Here is an 18,656-nt window from a genome sequence, read left to right as displayed (position 1 = left end):
CCTCCTAATATCACGCAAAAAAAATGTTGTGGTCAAATGAACACAATTTGAATCTTGTAATAGTCTCATATATAACTTAACGCTCATTATCTTTTAGATTTTAACCTTTTTAATAGTTCAAATTTAATCTATATTCATATTCATTTTTATTTCCCATTATTACAATGTATAACTTTTTGCAATTTCCCATGTCGTCAATGACGGCCAGTAAGTTAACTTTTTGGGCCAAAAGTAAACTGTCCGGCCCACGTGAGATCTATAGTTGGCCCAATTGTGGCCCCGCAAACCAACAGTTGGACACCCTTGACGTAAAATGTAGTTAATTCTGAGATAATGCTCAATGTTATCAAGTTGTGTCCATTTTGTAAAGTGATGAAATTATCAGTTATGTTAAAAAAATCATAGTAACAACTTAATATCTTAAATTTGTGCCATTAATTAAGACCACTCTTCCCTAGGATCCATAAAATATCGTGCCTTGAAAACCTTTCTAAACTCAACATCCTGGATTTGCATCACAATCAGGTAACCCAACCCTTCATTTTTTAATGAAACAATACAGATACACACAAATAGGAAAATAGACACTAAAATGCTTAAAAAATAGGATTTGAACAATGTTTACATTTACATTTACTTTGGCAAACATTGCTGGAAATGATGCTATTTTTTTCATGCTCACTTCCACATAGACTTTCTAAATCATGTGTCAAAGTGGCGGCCCGGGGGCCGAATCTGGCCCGTCGCATCATTTTGTGTGGCCCGATCAAATTCGGATCAAATTAAAATAAAGAGTATACATGTATATTAAATTTCCTGATTTCCCCCTTTTAAATCAATATTTGTCATTTTTTAAATCAATTTCCTGTATTTTTAGTTCAAAAATCATTTTGTAAAATCAAAATATATTTAAAAAAAGCTCAAATAAACATTGTTTTAGATCTATAAAAAACGGAATATTCAGGGCGTTTAATCCATTTCTTTTAATCCATTTATTTAAAAAAAATCTAAACATTATATCTAAAAAATGTGAAATCGAGTCCTTGTTTTAAATAAGCATGATTCATCATCCAACGGGATGCTCTCATTGGTCCCCCCGGCAAGTGATAATGACAAAACGGACTACTAATGGTCATCTTAATTGTTTGACGCCACAGCGCCACCTACGCAGCACCAGAGGTCGTATAATCCCGAGCCCCCTCTGGTTTTAAACGCGCTGCAGTTTGAATAAATGAATAATTAGAGTACAGCGCCATCTTTGAACTCAGCATTGATTTTAGCTCATAATATCGACTAGATGTCTTGACATAAGAGGAAAATTAAAGGAAGCTATGGAAAATTTGAAATCCTTCCATTTTTATTTGTTAAAGAGAGGATTGCACAAGTGGATAGCGCGTCAGCATCACAGTTCTGGGGTCGAGGGTTCGATCCCAGGTCGCTCTTCACTTGGTTTAGAGTGGGTTTTCTCTAGGTGCTCTGTTTTCCTCCCACATCCCAAAAACATGCATGCTAAGCTAATTATATGCTAAATTTCCACTAGTTATGAGTGTTTAGCATGAATGATTGTCCGTGTCTTCGTGCCGTGCGATTGGCTGGCTGCCGATAGTTACCTTGGATAGACTCCAGCACCCCCCGTGACCCTTGTGAGGATAAGCTTTTTAGAAAATTCATCTTCGGACCGTTGATTTTTCTCAAAAGAAGAACTGAAGAGTAGATACTTTGTCAAATAACTGTAAATCCTTAAAGTTGACATTCATCTCAGATGTACAAGAATCAGCCTGGATTATCCACAGCCGAGTTTCAAATGTGACCCGACACGTCGGAATAGCGAGTTAGGACGCAAATCTTTCCACTCGGCTGATTTGACGCGAGCGCTTCTACCACACGCTTCGTTCACTCTCAAAAAAACTGAACCCGTACTATTTGCCAAGGACCACCGCTGAGACGCCCAACAAAGACGTGGTGGTCACTGTCCATTAAATTTAAAGGATTTGTTATCTTAGATTTGAGAGTCTTGGTCATGCATGGTATTACTGCTTTTAAGCAGGGACTTTTCCAACCCTACAGTATGTATTATTTAGTTAGCTACTAAGGCAACTAAGCCAAGATACATTATAAATGGCCAACTCAATGTTTTGGACTCTAGATTAGTGAATGTGGTTTTGAAAGTTGTTTTATTTAGATCAAGGGTGTCAGACTCGGGTTGGTTCGAGGGCTGCTTTAACGTCAACTTGATTTCAGGTGGGCTGGACCATTTTAGATATAATATTTAGATATTTTTTTAATAAATGGATTAAAATAACTGGATTAAAAGCCCTGAATATTCAATTTTTTTTATATCTAAAACAAAGTTCATTTTAGCTTTTTTAAATATATTGTAAGATTTTTCAAAATGATTTTTGGACTAAAAAAACTAAAAAAATTGATTCAAAATTTACAATTATTGATTTAAAAGGGGGAAATGGAGACATTTAATATACATTTATACTTTTCATTTTAATTTGATCCTAAAACAATGTTCATTTTAGCTTTTTTTTTTAAATATATTTTTAGATTTTACAAAATTATTTTTGGACTAAAAAAACTGAAAAAAATGATTAAAAAATTACAATTATTTATTTAAAAGGGGGTAATCATGAAATTTAATATACATCTACATTCTTCATTTTAATTTGATCCTAAAACAGAAAGTCACACAAAATGATGCGGCGGGCCAAATTTGGCCCCCGGGCCGCCACTTTCACACACATGTGATTTAGATGATAATCCATCAATGTTTTTCTGAGGTTTTCTTAATCACCCATCCCCAGCGTGACTAATGATTTTTTTCTTTATTTCGCCGAAAGATCTCCAAGATGGAGAACTTGAGCCATCTGAAGGAACTTCAAGTGTTGAACCTGGCTGGGAACAACATCTCCCGTGTGGAGAACTTAGCCGGTTTGGACTGTTTGACAGAGCTCAACCTGAACTACAACTGCATCTCGTTGATGGTGAGGAAACTTCTTCCATTCAATGTTATCTTCTTTTAATATATCAAGATTTTGTCCTAAAATATCAACGTGCAATGAAGGTTTTTGGGCATTCATCCGTGGTTTTGAGCTCCTTTTGTGCATTAAAAATTGAATTGACTACATGTCAGAACAGGCCTTTTAATTTCCCACATAAATACTTCCTTCTTACAATCCAATAAGGAATTTAAACTCATTTCTAACCTTTCCCTCAGCTACAAATGTGTCATAGCTAATACAGTAATCCCTCGATTATTGTGGTTAATGAAGACCAAACATGACCAAAATAAACAAAAACTATGAAGTAGGGTCACCCCTAATTATAAAAAAAAAAGTATTCCGGTGGCAATTTTCAGCGTTTTTTTTTAATGAATTTTTCAAAAAAATGTCCCCCACAAAAAAATGCAATGTAGTGAACCCATGATAAATGAGGGATTACTGTATTCACTATTCCAATGGGGTGCTGTTGTCTACTATTAGTGTGAATTGCTGACGAGTTAAAACAATAGGACTAAAAAAAAAAACAATATCTGGCGTTTCATGTTGATTTTTTGTTGATTTTTCCAGATTATCTAAATCCTTTAATTACATTTTGGACCTCAGATGACCAAATTTCCTTTAGATTTAGTTTTCAAAGCCATCTTAAATTTTCTGCTCACACAATCACGGTGCTCGGACGTTGGGTCGCCGATCTTTTGGTCGCCGGACTTTTGGTCGGCGGTCTTTTGGTCGCCGGTCTTTTGGTCCCTTTCGGTTGCCGGTCAAATGCTGATAGAGAGTTTACTATTGAAACCAGCTCTCAAAACTATATTCATGAGAGAGAGTTTAATATCTAAGTACTGTTTAATATCTAAGTCACGTTTAATATCTAAGTACTGTTTAATATCTCAGTCCTGTTTAATATCTAAGTACTGTTTATTATCTAAGTACTGTTTAATATCTAAGTACTGTTTAATATCTAAGTACTATTTAATATCTAAGTACTTTTTAATATATAAGTACATTTGACCGGCGGCCAACAGGGACCAAAAGACCGCCGACAAAAAGTCTGGCGACCAAACGTCCGGTCACACACAGTCACATATTGATGAACCTTCTTTGCTGTATTTTTTTAGCAACTTTCCCAACCTTTTGTTGCCCATCTCTAATTTAAGTTTTTCCTTTAATTCAACGAAAACACAAAAATATTAACATTCAGTCTATCAAAAATGTAATATTTCTAAATCCAACCCTCCATCCACCTTTTGTAAACATAGGCATAGATGATTTAATATACCACAGACAATGACTTTCAAAATTCTCTAGATTTCAATGCCATTCACTCAGCCTGAGGAAAACTACAACTGGTGATTTACAACTCGTCTCAGAATTCAATGAATCGCACCTTATTTAACGTCTTTGATGTCTTTGATGTGTCATAGACTATGCTCGGTTAGTGTGTCAGAAATCCGGATAGGAAAATACATGTAGATGTACAGTGGACAAGCCCAGGCACTTCCAATGATAATTAATATATGATAAAATATCATGGTGTCACTCGGGGCTCGCTATCTTAAAGGATGACCTTTCCCTTGTCTTTGAGTTCCTTTTAAAAATATTCCATAAATACAGGTTAGATCTTTTCAGATAACTGGTCTTGAACATTCTGTGTGTGGTCTTGACTTAGTTTAAAAGAGGCCTACCATACAAACATGAGGTTGACTGTCAAAGTCTATTTTGTGATGTCATTAGATTGATTGCAAGGGTACTGTTGTATCCAAGCGACGGCCTGAATGGTACTGATTAGTGTGTTTTGTCGGTTAATACCCCGGCGGACCTCCCCGCCAACCCGCTGGCACGTCTTTGCCGCGCTCTGTTATCATGCCAGCGCCGTCTGAGGCTAAATATAACCTTTGCTTGTCTCAGACGGCATGATGTCATCGCCGAGCTGAAGTGCCGCCTAACGACAGCTGACCAATGGCAGTGGCCCACTTTTTAAGCAACAGTCCTATTGATATCATTGGTAGCTTCCTCTTGCGTGCAGCATTTGATTTTTTTTTCACTCGCCATGTACTTCTTTTAGTACTGCATGCAAAGAAAGTACAGTAATACCTTGTTTATCGCGGAAACTTGGTTCCAACACCTGCCGCAATGCGTGTATAACCACAATGTAGGCACAGTATTTTTTAATGTATATATTACATAATATACATATATATATGTATATATATGTATATATAGATATGTTTATGTATATATAGATATGTTTATGTATATATTGATATGTTTATGTATATATAGATATGTTCATGTATATATATGTATATATAGATATGTATATGTATATAGATGTATATTTATATATATATATGTATGTATAAATAGATGTGTATATATATATATATATATATATATATATATATATATGTGTGTGTGTATATATATATGTATGTATAAATAGATGTGTGTATATATATATATATATGTATATATATATATATATATATATATATATATATATATATATATATATATATATATATATATATATATATATATATATATATATATATATATATATATATATATATATGTGTGTGTGTGTGTGTATATATATATATGTATGTATAAATAGATGTATATATATGTGTGTGTGTATATATATATATACATATATATATATATATATATATATATATATATATATATATATATATATATTTTTATATATATATATATATATATATATATATATATATATATATATATATATATATATATATATATATATATATATATATATATATATATATATATATATATATATATATATATATATATATATATATATATATATATATATATATATATATATATGTATATATATATGTGTGTATGTATATATATATATATATATATATATATATATATATATATATATATATATATATATATATATATATATATATATATATATATAGTGATTTTAAAAGATCTTTTTTTAGTATTGCATTGATTGTACTACTTTTCACTTTCAAATCACCTTGCATTTCCCATAGTTCCCCTACTATTACCAATTTAAAAACATATTTTAACATATATAGCGACTTTTGGCCTGATCCATTTCCATCAATCAAACTTCCCATTAAAAAATTTCTCATTTCACTTCGACCCCTTCTCTCCTCACTCATTTAAAACCATTATCAAAAACAATTTTACCATTTAAAAACAGTCTCAAAAGCAACCCAAACACCAACAAATATCCCCCAAAAAGCTTATCCCGGAATAGACTACACCAAGACCCTACCGAGCTTCCGCTGTATCTCATTTACATGCGGTCCTCCGAGGCTTCGGCATGGGCGGGGTGGGCATGGATGCAGCTTATTCAGAGCGGCCATTGTTCCTCCCTTCCAGTGTGTGTATGTGAATGTGTGTATGGATGTGGCCTGCTGCAGCATCTCTGCATTACTCCCCCCTCCCCTCCCGAAGCTCCCACAGCCTCCCCCCCTTGCCCCTCCTCGCCGGGATGAGGAGGCAAGCAGCATGCCGGGTTCGGTGCATGCGCAGGGCGGACGGGGATGCTGTGCTGCCGGATCGGCCGGCCGCAAGGTGACTGACTGACAAGAGAGGCGACGATGCTTTTCCTCCCCTCCTCATCCTTCCGTCTCCCCCTTTGCCCTCCCAGACCGAGGTGGAACGACTCCCCCGCTTACGGCGACTCTTTCTCAGCTGCAATAACATTAGCAGGTAAGCATCAAGACTATAAAAAAAACCCTTTCTTGCTCATTTTTTTCTTTTGGGTGGTGCAGACCGGACGTCAGGATGCTCGGAGGTGGTTTGAAAAAGATTAAAAGTTGTTGTTTAGTGACGAGGGTGGGCTTTATGAAGCCTCTCCGGGGGTCTCGGGGATGATGACTTGAGGCTAACTTGTTAACCCACTAACATGGCTAACCTCGTTAGCCCCGAGCTAAGAGAGGGTGGCCTTGTTGATGGTTTAGTGCAGGGGTGTCCAAACTTTTTGCAAAGAGGGCCAGATTTGGTAAGGTGAAAATGTGTGCGGGCCGACTTTTAGCCTGACATTCTTTGAACCATTAACATTAAATGCAAATTAACTTTTTGGGATTTTTTTTAATTACAAATGGCATACTTTTACTTTTACATTTTTTTTTTTACATTTAGGTTTTTACCGAAATCACAAACCACAAAAAATTAAGAAAACTATCAAGGATATCTAAGTTCATGTGAAACATCACATATTATTCACTATTATATGCTCACTGTAGGAACAGTGCTGAAAACAAAACAATGATCACTGCATATTCAAACTGTGATTTTGACCATCACAAAAAAAATAATGAACTGAGATTTAAGAATTTATTCAACTCAGAGGACTTAACAAATATCTTGCCTGCACTAATGTGAAGGGTGATACTGGGATCTTGACTGCAGTATGTAGTCCAGGTCTTCATCGCACGCTAACAAGAAAAAGTCAAACTCAGTTCCTTTTGCCTCTAACTGTCTCTTAATATCTAATGAAACGTCTTCAATTCTCCGTGCCACAGTATTACGAGCCAGGCAAATATTGGCAAACTCTTGCTTCTTCGCGGGACAAATTTTCTCAACCATTTTCATTACACAGTCTTTAATAAATTCACCGTCACTGAAAGGTTTGCAGTGCTTTGCAATTAGCGTTGCCACTTCGTAGCTTGCCTTTGTGGCATTTTCATTTGACTCACGGGCTCTTGTGAAAAAGCTTTGCTGTGCCGTTAAAACAGCTTCCAGTTGCTTCACTTTTTCACCGCGTTCGTTCCCAGTTAGCTTGTCGTAGCTAGCATGTTTCGTCTGGTAGTGCCTCTTAATGTTGAATTCCTTGAAAACAGCCACAGTCTCTTGGCAAATTAGGCAGACACAGTTGTTTCGTATTTCAGTGAAAAAATACTCAAATTTCCACTTCTCCTGGATGCGGCGGCCCTCCCGGTCAACATTCCTTTTTTTGTTTACATGTTAGAAATGGGCTGGGCTGAAACAATGACGCAAGGGTCACGGCGGCCAGAGTGCGGCCACAGGGCTACTGCCATCTTCTGGTGAAGTGAAAAATAGCTTTTTGTACACATTTATTTTATACTGTGGTCAACAGTGCTGGCGGGCCGTGTATTATTGATTTCATGATAGAGGCCGTGGGCCGGTCAAAATTTGTCCTCGGGCCTTATTTGGCCCGCGGGCCGGACTTTGGACATGCCTGGTTTAGTGTCAACCCTGTGAGTCATCATTTGTCCTTTGGAGGAACCGAAGGACCCCCTACTGACCCCACCTTTTGGAATTTTTCAAGATTTCCAGAAGACCTCCAGAAATTTTTCCCATAATACTTTATTTTTTGATAAATGGGAAGACATACTCTTATTTTTTTAGTTATTATTTTTGTGCCTTTTTACTTTGGTAATATTATTTTGTGTGTGTAATATTATAACTTTGTCCTTTTAAAATTACAACTTTTACTCAAGTTTCTCATCATATAGTTTTTGACATTTAAAAAAATATATACTGTATTTTCACGACTATAAGGCGCACCGTCAATGAATGACACATTTTAATTTTTTTCCATATATGAAGCACACTGGATTATAAGGCGCACTGTCTATTTTGTAGAAAATTGAAGACTTTTAAGTGCGCCTTATAGTCGTGAGCTCCAATCCTATAAAATAAATATTGTATTTTATTTTTGTTAGCATTTTATAACGCATTACTTTTATTTTGTGATAAATGGGAGGACATCTGAGTTAGTATTTTTGTGCCTTTTTACCTTGGTAATATTATTTTTGGTTTTATAATATTATCACTTTATCCTTCTAAAATTACAACATTTTCTTAAGTTTCTCATAATATAGTTTTTGACATTTAAAAAATATATATACTGTATTTTCACGACTATAAGGTGCACTGCATTATAAGGTGCACCGTCAATGAATGACACATTTTAATATTTTTTCCATATTATATGTCTATTTTGTAGAAAATTGAAGACTTTTAAGTGCACCATTTAGTCGTGAGCTCCAATCCTATAAAAAATGATTATATTTCATTTTTGTTAGCATTTTCTAATGCATTACTTTTACATTTATTTTCAAATCTTCTTTCCAATAGTACTCAAAAGTTGAATCATGGTCATTGGACTTTCTCATTTGTGTACGATATTACATTTAATAGTGATCTTTACATTTTTCAAGGATGGTATGAGTTAATGGGTATGATGGGGGTTAACAACAAAGCGTTATTGTTATCGACTCATTGTTGTTTTTGCATATCAATCAAGTGTTCACTCCGTAACAAACAGGCTTTTTATTTTGAATAAGCCAACTTTTGTAAAGACAGTTTTATGTTGCCAGTTATGTGTCCTGAACTGAGATGTTTTTGTCTGTCTTTTAATGTTGGCTCATTTTTTTCTTGCCATCGAAAGGCCAGATTTTACAAGTGAATGGAATGAAGAAATGTTTCCAGGCCTAAATGACCTTTCTGATTGAATTTCTTGTGTCCCCGATGTAGTGTCCACCAGCTAAGCTGCTCTGGGGAGTCGCTCTCGCTTTCCGAGCTCACCCTGGATGGGAACCCAGTAGCCCTGGAGACATGGTACAAGCAAGCTGTCCTACGCTGTGTGCTTCACCTCAAACAGCTGGACATGAAACGCATCACGGTAAGCAACGTCAAATTTTCTTGCTTTTTGTATTGGTGGAGATGTTCTGCGACTGTACATTGCATTGAGTCATCTAAAATAACAATGTACTAAGCACCCTTCCGAGAGATAAAAGTGTAAGCCGTTGCAGCCCTCAGAAATTGCCGTCAGAGTCCATTAATGTCTTTGTAGCCGCTCGCTCAAAAGCTGTCATATACATCACACACTTTGTGTTTTATTTATGGGTTCGGGGAGGTCATTTCATGATGTCCACAATTCGCTTTTCATCACAAAGTTCTTCAATGTTACTTCAACATTCGATTTTTATATATATAGTGGTATCTTGAGATATGAGCTTAATACGTTCCGGGACTGAGCTCGTAAGTCAATTTACTCATATCTCAAATCAATGTTTCACATAAAAATGAACTAAATATAAATTAATTCCTCCCCAATCTCTGGAAAAAACACACCAAAAAACAGGATATTACAATGGAAAAACAGTATTTGCTCGGAATTTTACTCGTATCTCAAAGTAAATACTTGTTCGAAATTTTAACCGTATCCCAAGGTTTGTTCTGAATTTGTTCTGAAATTTACTCGTAACTCAAGGTAAACATTTGCTCGGAATTTTACACGTATCTCAAGGTAAACATTTGCTGGGAATTTAACTCGTGTCTCAGGGTAAACATTTGCTCAGAATTTTACTTGTACCTCAAGATAAATATTTGCTCGGAATTCTACTGAAATATTTGCTCGGAATTTTACTCGTATCTCAAGTCAAATATTTGCTCGGAATTTTACTCGTATCTCAAGGTAAACATTTGCTCAGAATTTTACTCTTATCTCAAGGTAAACATTTGCTCGGAATTTTACTCGTATCTCAAGGCAAATATTTGCTCCGAATTTTACTCGTATCTCAAACTCCCCGTATGTCGTGGCACTCTTATGTCAAAGTATAACTATATATATAATGCTGCTGACTCAAATTTAGAAGATTGAAGAGTTTTCAACAACTTAACATTATAAGTCATGATTTTCCGATGACTATTTCACCATTCTATTGTCATTTGAGGCTGTCACATAGTGTGAGAGCTCAGCAGCATTGCATTCTGGGAGTGTTGGCTATCCCCAACAGCTGGATTGCGTTGATCCCAGAGTTAAAAATCTAGACTGATAATCCGCCGTCCATTAGGACCGCCTGCTATCGGCATCTTTTCCTATTTCAGCAAGTGGCCCGATTTTGAAGATCTATTTTGCACTTCTGTTCGAGCAAGTCACCTGACCTGGCTGCCATGTTTTTTTTAAAGGAGGAGGATCGGCGATTGGCTGGTGTGCCGTCTCGGAAGGAGGAGGAGAAGAAGAAGGAGAGTCACAAGCTGACTATTCATAAGGTATACTTTTCATTTTAAAAAAGGCCTTCATGGAATGTTTTTACGTAAAATATATTAAGTGAAAAATTTTGAATTTTGTTGGCTGGGAAATTGTTACTTATTTTAGGTTTATGAGGTATGAATTTGGCAGTTTATGTATAGTAATTAGAATATAATTGTATTATTTGAAGGGGTTTTGCAAGCTTGAAAGGGTCAATTTACAGGATTAAAACAAATAAAAAATCTAATTAAATACGCATCTTTAACATGTACAATTAGTTTTTACTTAAAAAATGAAATAAAATTGTATACTTGAGGTTTCAAATCAGTTTTATTAGGTTTCTTTGGTTTATATTTATTCTTATTTTTTTCTAAATTTGTTGGTTTTTCAGTTATATGGTTAAGATTTAACTCTTTTAATTATTTTTATTTAATTTTTTTTAGGTTTAAACTTATCTTTTTCTTCACGTTTTTATAGGGTGAACTGACTATTTATGGAAATTATTGAAAAAAAATGTGATGCCCAAATATTACTGAATCATATTGTGATTTTTTGATTAATTTCCACACTTTTTGATGTAAATTTTAATGAATACAAAAATTACAGTCTAATACAATGTGAATACAAACTAAATTAATAACAGAAGTATGTGAGCCCCAATAACATTCTAAATTATTATTATTATTATGACTATTATTAGATTTTTTTAAATTGTTATTTATACATTTTTAAATATACCAAAATTCAACGCATGACACACATCCAATTCATCCCAACTACAAGAATTGTCTACAAATATTCATCTTCCATAAAAATAAATTGGAAATCTAGCGCCATCAATGGCAGAAGACACCACATCAAACATTAAAGGTTAAAGCATTTACGACGTTAAATTCAAAAGGGTTTAAATTTCCTTTGAGAAAACCTTGCATTCACTATTTTCCATCATTTTACTACTTTCCTAATATTCTATTCATGGGCTAAATTCCACACAGAGGCGTGTCTACACTGTATGTTTTAAACTATTGTTCCAAGCTGTCATGGAGGCCAATTTATGATGCGTAACTCAAAGTCGGCCACACATTAAGTTTCAAATTCGACGTTTCACCTGTCAGGAGGGAGCTATTAGGTAGCTTTTAACTGAGATGTAAGCTCGGGGCGTCCGACACTTGAAACCTTGCCAACTCTCCTCCGTCTGTGTGAATCCCCCGTACAGGAGAAACGACGTCTCGCCATCCGTAATGCGGCGCAGCAATGGGAGGGCGTGGCCACATCCTGCCCGGAACTGTCGCCGTCGACGACCGATGGCGCCAAAGAAGATGTCAGCCCGGAGATTAGCCCCGCCCACTGCCAGGCGCAGACCAATGGTTTGGCTCAGGAGCCTTCGCCGGAGGAGCCACGGTGGGTTCGGAGCGACGATATAATATAATATTTGGATGTTGCCATTAAGGAAGGGTGGCAAACGTGGTTTTGGGGCATTTGAGGGTTTCTTGTTATTGTGACCGGATGTTTGGTCCCCGGTCTTTTGGTCGCCGGTCAAATGGTGACAGAGACTCAAAATTATGTTCATGAGAGAGAGTTTAATATCTTAGAGAGAGTTTAATATCTAAGAGAGAAGTTTAATATCTAAGAGAGAAGTTTAATATCTAAGAGGGAAGTTTAATATCTAAGAGAGAGAGAGTTTAATATCTAAGAGAGAGAGTTTAATATCTAAGAGAGAAGTTTAATATCTAAGAGAGAAGTTTAATATCTAAGAGAGAAGTTTAATATCTAAGAGAGAGAGTTTAATATCTAAGAGAGAAGTTTAATATCTAAGAGAGAGAGTTTAATATCTGAGAGAGAAGTTTAATATCTAAGAGAGAGAGTTTAATATCTAAGAGAGAGAGTTTAATATCTAAGAGAAGTTTAATAATTAAGAGAGAAGTTTAATATCTAAGTACTGTTTAATATCTAAGTACTGTTTAATATCTAAGTACTGTTTAATATCTAAGTACTGTTTAATATCTAAGTACTGTTTAATATCTAAGTACTGTTTAATTAAAATGGTCAATTTTTGTGAAATAACATGTCTCTCTGATAACCCCCGTCAGACGGGTGAGTCCTGGTTTTGGACCAGAACGAATCACGGGTGGACCTGAGATCCGGCTTCGCACCAACAGCCGTCCAAACAGCCCTCGAGATCCAAAGTAAGGATTTTTGAACTCATTTTTTGCTATTTTCACTGGGAGAAAATTGAGTTATTATTATTATTAAGTTAAGTCAGCTCTAATTTATTCATTCCATACATTTTCCAAAATAGTTTACAGCTCCAGCACCTCCCGCAAACCTTTTGATGATAGAAAATGAATGAAAAAAAATGCTAATACTGAACAGTTAATCAGAAGAGTATATATTTGGTATGTATTAATTGATTGGCATTATTTCATACATCTTTCACATAAAAAATAAATTAATGTAAATAGGAACAAATCCTATGAATAACGACATTAACCCTTGTGAGGATAACTGAAACAAATGAATCCACATCTGTGATAAATTCATTATGGAGTTGTTTTTATTTTTGTTTTTATTCTTGTCATTATTGACAAGCCAAAGAGAAACCAAAAAAATCATATTTCCCAGAATCCTTTTCAAAATCCATCATTAAATTTAGGCTACCTTCAAAATATTCCGTCATATTGAAATTCCATTCAAATTGAATCCAACATCAACAATCTTGTGGAAGCTATGATACATAAAGGATGAGTTATGAGGGGGCGTGTAACATAGTCGTATGGTTAAGCCCCGCCTCCCCCCCAACAAAGTGTCCCCGGTGTCACCTTTTACTTCCATTGTATGCCCCAAACCTATTTGATCTCCCCCCCTTAGGCCGGTTGTGCCTTTCATTGGCCTTTTGGAAAGGCGACACCGCCATTCCCACGCACGCCAACACAAACAAACAGCGATATCTTCCCCGGATTACGGATGGAACGCTCTCCTGTTTGGCGATGCCTCGCACGACATCGTACTGTATGTCGTCGGGCTCCCGTGCGTGGGAATTCCCAGGAAGTAGGACGCAGACGTGGTTTGTCACGCTCCGGGATAGAAATAGATTGCAGGCGGGGTGAATTCTGCACTTTGGGAGCGTTTGGGAGCTTGCGTGCTGATGGTTGTTTAAGAGATTGGTTTCTGACAGCACGTTTTTTAACCGTAGAGCGATAAAATTCTGAAAAAAATAAAAATATATATTTTTAAAATATACATACATATATACATATAAACATACATATATATATACATATAAACATACATATATACATATATATATACATATATACACATATACATACATATATACATATAAACATACATATATACATATATATATATATATACATATATACACATATACATTCATATATATACATATATACATACATATATATACATATATACATACAATATTACATACATATATATGCATATACTATACATACATATATATACATATACTATACATACATATATATACATATATACATACATATATATACATATACTATACATACATACATATATACATACATATACATACATACATAGACATACATACATATACATACATCCATATATTCATACATATACATACATACATATACATACATACATATATACGTACATATACATACATACATACATATATACATACATATACGTACAAAAGAGACTACAGTATTTCTAACATAATTTGTCATCATTTTCTGTAATAATTTATTGGATACATCAGTTTTTATCAGGGGGGGTAGTATCACATTACTCAGAATTACTACTACTTAATTTATTATGTTGACTTCCCTATTTATTTATGTTGTGAGATACTTATTATGTCCACTATTTATTTATTATTTCTAACTTATTGATTTGTCTCATTTTTTGTTCACTTTGTGGTAAAGCTTTAAATCTCATTATACGGTTCTCCGCCTAAAAAAAACTCTGACAGATGTGATACATTTGTCAATTCTGAACTTTTTCCTATGCCTGAACATGTGAAAATAACTTTTGTGTATATTTCAGGCTATCGGAAGCAGGAAGCATTACCAGCCTATTGCTATCCGACAGTCACCTGGCCGAACTGGACGGCGACACGCTTCGCTTGTTCGGCCCCGGCGCGCTGGAGGTGCTGGAGAGAGGTTGGGGGGCACAGACAGCCGCCACCGTCACCGTCATCGCCTTCCGCTACATCCATTTTGAAGCCATCGTACCCACGTTGCCGAGGATCAGGGTTAAATTCCCTAATCTGGCGGTGAGGACAAAGAATTGGTTTATTTGGCAAAGTAGAAAAGTTGATTTTGTTTTGTTTTGGGCAGCATCTCATATTCCTGGAAGCCAACATCAAGCGCCTTCCGCAATTGGCCGCCCTGGCTCAAGTTCGGCGCTTGGACCAGCTGACCATTCAACCACAGGGCAACCCGGTGGTAGGCCTGGCTCTCTGGCGTCCATTCGTCATCTACCGACTGAACCACTTCAACCTGCAGAGGATTAACAGCCAAGAGGTCAGTTTGCAACTAGTGAGATCTAAAGTTAAAATGGGGGTGACCCTACTTTGCGATTTTTCAATTGTTTTTTAACCGCAATGTTCGAGGGATTACCGTATGTAGTTTTTGTACTTTCTGACCACCAATAGCCTGATATTTTAGGCTATAGTTAGGTAAACAGATGTTTTTTTTTTACTATTGTTACTTTAACATATTTGTTATTGGTTTCTGATAGAATAAAAATGGACGTCCCAATTATATATAGACTTTTTTACTATAATTTTTCCCCTCTTCATTCTGTATTCTTTGGTTGGTGCGACTTATAGTCCAGTTTTCGTTGGCATGAGTATAACACCAGTCAACACAAGGTAAGAAAAATATGAAAATCCCCAAATCCAAATTAATTTATACATTTATCAAAATCTTATCAGCTCAGTATGAGTCTAAGTATGTAGTTTTCCTCTTTTGTGTGTTGTATTCGTATATATGTGTGTTTATGTGTGTTCACATCTATCACTAGGTGACCATGAATGATGTCATCGCCGCCGAGCGCATCTTTGGGACGCTGGGCCACGTGGCGGCCACCGAGACACCGCGCTGCCGTCTCCTTTTGTTGCTGGAGGAGTCCAGGTGAGGCATTCGGACCACCATTCCTATTTAAGTTAGAGAATGGATATTTGGGGGGGAATATAAAGCGTCCAATCAGTCTACCATGCAGAAGTTCAACATTTTATTTGTTTCTGTTTTTGGTAGCATTTCACATTTTACATCTGCGACACATTCATAAAATTAATGCAGGGAAACTTTCGATACTGTATAAATTTCACATTTCCAGCCCAAAAGTATTTTTTTTCATTTTGTTTTTGATTTTTTTGTTTTTGTTTTTTTGCAAAAAAAGCTCCATTGCAAAATGTATCTAAAATGTAAATGTATCATGTCCTGTAAATAATGTACACATCAAATTCTCGAAAACAGGGCGCGCAAAAATTCAATTAAATTTTTGTCAGAAAGTATGAGCCCACCAAAATTTGACAAAAAAAAAAACAAAAAATCTCTTTTGCCAGTTAAGATCTATCTTTTCAGTTATCTTCTACCAAAACCTTCCTGAGATTGGAAAACCAACAGTAAATCACCCAAAAAATGAAGAGTAAGTAACCTGAAAATTCTACCAAAACAATATGTGAGAAAATTACAGTAATTTCCAGTCCAACATTCCCACCCAATTCCTCCAAAAATTCTTGTTAAAAAACCAATTCTTAAACTAAAGTAGACATAGCCGAAAATTAATGTTATTGTAACTTACAGTAGCCAAGTATTTTTACTGCATTACATCCCAGCACTGACAGCAAGTATGCGAACAACGTGGGGAGCATGTACATGCTTGACTACTAAGTGTTTCTATACACATATTTGTGTGAGGATGGCACCAGGCGTCTGGCTCAGGGTGGCTACTTGGCACGTTGACACACAAATACACACACAATTACACACACATTCCACCTTTTCCCCTTTTATACTCTAATCCAGTCCTCCAGCGTGCACTCGTGCTGAACTGTAAATAGCAACGCAGCTCACTTAGCAATTAAACCGGAAATATTTGTCATGTCCAAACAATGTCGTTGCAGTCAATCGCAGATATTTTTTTTAGGTTAACCAGCATCAAATCTCATTTTATCTCATTTTCTGAAACGCTTTATCCTCATTAAGGTCGCAGGGGGTGCTGGAGCTACACACATTCACACCAATACAATTTAGTGTCCAGTCAGCCTACCATGCATTTTTTTGGAATATGAGAGGAATTTAGAGTACCCGGAGAAAACCCACGCAGGCCCGGGGAGTACATACAAACTCCACACCGATAGACATGACCTGGATTTGAACCCAGGACCCCAGAGCTATAAGGCCGACGTGCTAACCACTCGCTCCACCGCGCTTTAAATGTGTACCGTATTTTCCGGACTATAAGTTGCACCAACTGAATAATGCGAATGGTAAAAAATATATAAGATTAGTAAGTCAGTCATTTTCTGAATCAACTACCCTCACAAGGGTCGCAGGAGGTGCTTGAGCCCATCTTAGATAACCCATGGGCAGGGGATATCCTGAATCGGTGGTTAGCCAATCACAGGACACTTAAAAAAAAGGAAAATTGAATCAGAAACCAAAAACAAGCATGCATTAAAGTAATAATAATACAATGAGAAAAATAGGTTTTTTAGACAGTTGTTAACATAACAGTTTTTCAGATATTTATAGCCTGAAAAAAAACCAAAACAACATAACAGGCTTATGTTATTATTTCAAGTCCCAATTGAGTATAAGTCACATTTTTGGCAGGACATTTTTTCCTTATATATGTTTTATTTAGAGACATTTGTAAGTAGAGCCCCCATTGTATTTAAAAACCCAACAACATGTTATTCAATGGACAGATGAAGTCAGTCAACGGCTTCCCTCCGTCTTCCGTAGGAAACGGCAACTACAGTTCCTGTTGGAAGGGCGTGGCCGGCGGGCGGGGCTTAGCCCGGAGGAGTTGCGAGATAACGGGAAGCTGGTGGGCGAAGGCCTGAGCCGAGCGCTCTTCAACTATCCCAGCCGGGATGGCGGCACGGGTAGCCCTGAGGTTAGCCTGTAGCATTTCATAGCACCATTAACTCATTGCCATGACTTAAATAACCCGTCACTGGCAAAATGATGTTGTGCACCGCAGGAGGGCGCCTCAGAGGCGTCAGAGCGCGCCACCACCGTGGACCTCTACGTCAAGGATCTGGTACGGCGGGCGTGCGAGACCAACGTAAAGGGCGAGGCCTTGCACCACCTGTGGCCCGCTTTGTTCGCCGAAATGGTGCGCGATTGTGCCGTAGAGATGAGAGACCTAGAGGCCTTCCGCCAAGCCAGCCTTGCCAAGCTGTCCAAATGACCGAATGGATGGCTTTTGACCAGTAGCCACACACACACACACACACTTTCACACCCGGATGTTATCGCAAGCACCTTCTCCTAAGAACCACTTGAAAGACTCGTTGATTTGAATGTAGTGGAGACAGCTATGAAATGACCACAATCTGTTTTCAATGATTTTTCTTGCATTGTCTTTAACCTCATATATATATT

General features: G+C 36.4%; 1 protein-coding gene across 3 annotated transcripts in view; it reads left to right on the top strand.

Moving 5' to 3' along the window:
* lrrc49 (leucine rich repeat containing 49) overlaps positions 1-18,656 on the top strand; it is a 24,719-nt gene extending 6,063 nt beyond the window's left edge. For 2 of the 3 annotated variants that reach the window (XM_077713330.1, XM_077713329.1), the window contains exons 8-20: positions 459-525; positions 2,847-2,990; positions 6,673-6,734; positions 9,528-9,675; positions 10,965-11,048; positions 12,245-12,429; positions 13,119-13,214; positions 15,082-15,310; positions 15,375-15,560; positions 15,869-15,910; positions 16,063-16,172; positions 18,012-18,165; positions 18,253-18,656. In XM_077713330.1, coding sequence (XP_077569456.1) covers positions 459-525; positions 2,847-2,990; positions 6,673-6,734; positions 9,528-9,675; positions 10,965-11,048; positions 12,245-12,429; positions 13,119-13,214; positions 15,082-15,310; positions 15,375-15,560; positions 15,869-15,910; positions 16,063-16,172; positions 18,012-18,165; positions 18,253-18,462 — 1,717 coding nt within the window. In that variant the 3' untranslated portion in view covers positions 18,463-18,656. The remainder of the gene's footprint in view (positions 1-458; positions 526-2,846; positions 2,991-6,672; positions 6,735-9,527; positions 9,676-10,964; positions 11,049-12,244; positions 12,430-13,118; positions 13,215-15,081; positions 15,311-15,374; positions 15,561-15,868; positions 15,911-16,062; positions 16,173-18,011; positions 18,166-18,252) is intronic. The other variant, XM_077713331.1, reaches the window with a different exon arrangement.

This window comes from Stigmatopora nigra, chromosome 3 (assembly GCF_051989575.1).
Source record: "Stigmatopora nigra isolate UIUO_SnigA chromosome 3, RoL_Snig_1.1, whole genome shotgun sequence".
In the NCBI taxonomy this organism is placed as follows: domain Eukaryota; kingdom Metazoa; phylum Chordata; class Actinopteri; order Syngnathiformes; family Syngnathidae; genus Stigmatopora; species Stigmatopora nigra.
Note: the sequence above shows the minus strand (reverse complement) of the source record. Positions and strands in the feature narration are given on the sequence as shown.